The sequence below is a fragment of the Nannospalax galili genome, unplaced genomic scaffold (genome assembly GCF_000622305.1).
Source record: "Nannospalax galili isolate Female #2095 unplaced genomic scaffold, S.galili_v1.0 scaffold95, whole genome shotgun sequence".
Taxonomy (NCBI): Eukaryota; Metazoa; Chordata; class Mammalia; order Rodentia; family Spalacidae; genus Nannospalax; species Nannospalax galili.
In genome coordinates, this window is record NW_008342393.1 from 1,162,670 (window position 1) to 1,166,600 (window position 3,931).

General features: G+C 58.1%; 1 protein-coding gene across 1 annotated transcript; it reads left to right on the forward strand.

Annotated features, from left to right (window-relative positions):
- The first annotated feature begins 930 nt into the window (after window positions 1-930).
- On the forward strand, window positions 931-3,127 carry Fzd2 (frizzled class receptor 2). The gene has a single exon (XM_008838202.3). The coding sequence runs from the start codon at window positions 1,304-1,306 to the stop codon at window positions 3,002-3,004; it is 1,701 nt and encodes a 566-aa protein (XP_008836424.1). The 5' UTR covers window positions 931-1,303; the 3' UTR covers window positions 3,005-3,127.
- Window positions 3,128-3,931: the final 804 nt, after the last annotated feature.

Consider the following 3,931-nt stretch of genomic DNA (forward strand, 5'->3'; position numbering starts at 1 on the left):
TCGATTAAGACCTCCCGCTTTCAGTAACTATACTTTGCATGATTAAGCTTTTCCTTGGAAAAGGGAGGGAGTGTAGAAACCGCAGCTTTAGGTTCACCTTTACCTTGCCCCCACCCCCACCCCCGCCCTCACCCCCGCCCTAACCTCCAGGCCTGGCCTGGGAGTTCCAGAGTTTTCTCACTTTGAGGTGCCACCGAACACAAAGAACCATAATGGGTTCCTTTGTGCTCGCTACGGGGCAATTACACCCCGGAGTCCTGGCCCCTTTAAGAGCCTCTTAAAGAGGCAGGCTCTCATTTTTTCAGAGGGTTACTTAAGGGTGTGTGTAGGGGGAGGGGTGGGCCAACTTCTGGGGGTCCTAGTTGTAGAAGGAAGTGAAACTTGGTACCTGGACTGTCTGAGAAGGGGCTGAGAGAAAAAGTCTCTGTAAATTGTTAGTTTAAGTGTTTTTAAACATTTTTTTTTTTAAACGAGATTTTTTTTTTCACTGAATTTTAAAAACTGGTCTGAAATAGGTGGGGTTTGAGGAGTGGGGCGGGAGCAAAGATTTAAAGAGCCCCTCTACCTTAAAGCTCCTGGCCTCCGGGAAGGCGACAGATTCGGCTTGAGCCTCCGGAGTCTGCCACAGCTCTAGGGAAACGAGTGTCTCCGGGTCTCGCCTAGGCGACTCCAGAGAAATCTCGGACTGGGCAAACAGCTCTTAATATAATAATAGCTTGTCTCTTTAAAAAGTAAAAAGGAGGGGGGTAGAGTTTTGTTGGCATCTGGTTTCTGATCTCATTATATTGTGGTCGACCAATCCAGCCCTCAGGGCTGGTCCTCCAGTTTAAATCTGATTGGCCGAGGGCATATTTTGGGACGGTGCAAAGCTCGACGGGGCGGTTTCAAAAATCCCTTTTGGGGGGGGCCGAGGAGAGGGCGGGGCGGCCAGCGGGGGCCCCCTTGAAACCGACTAATTGGGATCGGAGAGGCCGAGGTGAGGGCTGAAGGAGGCACAAAGGAGTTGCTGGGTGGACCAGGGAGGGGAGAAAGGAAGCCCAGGGGCTAGAGGAGGAGAAAGAGGAGAGCGGACAGCGGCGCGCGGGGTCTCTGGCCGCTCAGTCCGACCGCGGCGAGCCAGCAGGCGGGTGCGCTGCCCCCTCCCCCGCCCGGCCTCCCCAACTCTGAGGCTGCGAGTAAAGTTTGCTCTGAGGCGCGGGAGGCGGCAGCCGCAGCTGGGCGGCCGCGGGGAAGGCGCGCGGTCTCGGGGTTGGGGGCGGGGGCTGGGGGGCGCTCCGGAGCCGAGTAGGGGGCGGCGGCCAGCATGCGGCCCCTCAGCGCCCTGCCCCGCCTGCTGCTGCCGCTGCTGCTGCTACTGCCCGCCGCGGGGCCGGCCCAGTTCCATGGCGAGAAGGGCATCTCCATCCCGGACCACGGCTTCTGCCAGCCCATCTCCATCCCGCTGTGCACGGACATCGCCTACAACCAGACCATCATGCCCAACCTTCTGGGCCATACGAACCAGGAGGACGCGGGCCTGGAGGTGCATCAGTTCTACCCGTTGGTGAAGGTGCAGTGCTCGCCCGAGCTACGCTTCTTCCTGTGCTCCATGTACGCCCCTGTGTGCACCGTGCTGGAGCAGGCCATCCCTCCGTGCCGTTCCATCTGCGAGCGCGCGCGCCAAGGCTGCGAGGCGCTCATGAACAAGTTCGGGTTCCAGTGGCCGGAGCGCCTCCGCTGCGAGCATTTCCCGCGTCACGGCGCGGAGCAGATCTGCGTAGGTCAGAATCACTCCGAGGACGGGGCGCCTGCGCTGCTCACCACCGCGCCGCCGCCGGGGCTGCAGCCTGGCGCGGGGGGCACCCCGGGCGGCCCTGGCGGTGGCGGCGCGCCCCCGCGCTACGCCACGCTGGAGCACCCCTTCCACTGTCCGCGCGTCCTCAAGGTGCCGTCCTATCTCAGCTACAAGTTCCTGGGTGAACGCGATTGTGCGGCGCCCTGCGAGCCCGCACGGCCCGACGGCTCCATGTTCTTCTCGCAGGAGGAGACGCGCTTTGCGCGCCTCTGGATCCTCACCTGGTCCGTGCTGTGCTGCGCCTCCACGTTCTTCACAGTCACTACATATTTAGTGGACATGCAGCGCTTCCGCTACCCAGAGCGGCCCATCATCTTTCTCTCCGGCTGCTACACCATGGTGTCGGTGGCCTACATCGCGGGCTTCGTGCTCCAAGAGCGCGTGGTGTGCAACGAGCGTTTCTCGGAGGATGGTTATCGCACGGTGGTGCAGGGCACCAAGAAGGAGGGTTGCACCATCCTCTTCATGATGCTCTACTTCTTTAGCATGGCCAGCTCCATCTGGTGGGTGATCCTGTCGCTCACCTGGTTCCTTGCAGCGGGGATGAAGTGGGGCCACGAGGCCATCGAGGCCAATTCCCAGTACTTCCACCTGGCCGCCTGGGCTGTGCCGGCCGTCAAAACCATCACTATCCTGGCTATGGGCCAGATCGACGGCGACCTGCTGAGCGGCGTGTGCTTCGTAGGCCTCAACAGCCTGGACCCGCTGCGGGGCTTCGTGCTGGCCCCACTCTTCGTGTACCTGTTCATCGGCACCTCCTTCCTGCTGGCCGGCTTCGTGTCGCTCTTTCGCATCCGTACCATCATGAAGCACGACGGCACCAAGACGGAGAAGTTGGAGCGGCTCATGGTGCGCATCGGTGTCTTCTCGGTGCTGTATACGGTACCGGCCACCATCGTCATAGCCTGCTACTTCTACGAGCAGGCTTTCCGCGAGCACTGGGAGCGCTCGTGGGTGAGCCAGCACTGCAAGAGCCTGGCCATCCCGTGCCCGGCGCACTACACCCCGCGCATGTCGCCCGACTTCACCGTCTACATGATCAAATACCTCATGACGCTCATCGTGGGCATCACGTCGGGCTTCTGGATCTGGTCCGGCAAGACGCTGCACTCGTGGAGGAAGTTCTACACGCGCCTCACCAACAGCCGGCATGGCGAGACCACAGTGTGAAGTGGCCTCGCCAGATGGGTCCCCCCCAATTCCGGACCGCATGGTGCCTGTCCTTTCACCCGGGAGAGGGGGTGCCCCATGGACTCCTATTTTATTTTTTTAAATAAAGAACAATCAAAACCATTTTTTAGGTCGCTTTTTAAAAAGAACTCTACCCAACATCCCCTCCAACCAGGTTTGTAATTAAAATTGTAAATAGTCTTTGTAAATTTAATTATATATTTTCTATTTAAGAGGGGGGAAAATGGAAAAAAGAAAGAGCAGCGAGGGCACCAGGACTGAAGAATGGGGTGGGGGGTGGGGGAGGTCTTGCCTTTCCTAAGTGCTCTTTTAAAAGCCGCCTTGTGCTCTGGTTCGAATTTTTTGGTGATTTGGCAGGGCTCGGCCTGCTGGGAGAGGCACCTAGCCTGCGCGCTGTTTTTGTTGGCGCTAAGGAGTTGGGAATTAGTTCCATTCAACTTATATAAAAGCCAAATTTGCGAGCCTCCTGGTCGACGCGGGGCCTGTGGAAGCTGTTGGATATTTTTTTTAACAAGCCTTGGATTCGTTTTGTTTTATTTCCCCGTCCCCCACCGTCCTTTTCCCCCTTCATGTGTCCTGTCTCCTTCACTCGATATTTGGAAACCTCCCAACCGAGATGCAGACGTGGAAAAACATACCGGAGGTTGGTGGTGGGGAGAGGGCGGGGATGGGAGGAATGGCCTCATACCCAGGCCCACTCTCCTGGGGGCACGAAGATCCCGGGTCGTCTTCTTTCACCTCTCTGCCCAATATGCAGAGAAAGGCGAAAAACGCTTTGTGAAGTGTGTTTTGACACCGTTCCCACAATACACACACCACTTTAAGAACATCACCTCTCCCTGATTTTAGGGAGACCACACTAACCTTTGAACATGTTTTTGCAGATCCTGGGGTCTGCCCCCACCC

What these genes read in the sequence shown, in the direction of transcription:
- Fzd2 (XM_008838202.3), top strand. Translation starts at nt 1,304, where the DNA reads ATGCGGCCCCTCAGCGCCCTGCCCCGCCTGCTGCTGCCGCTGCTGCTG.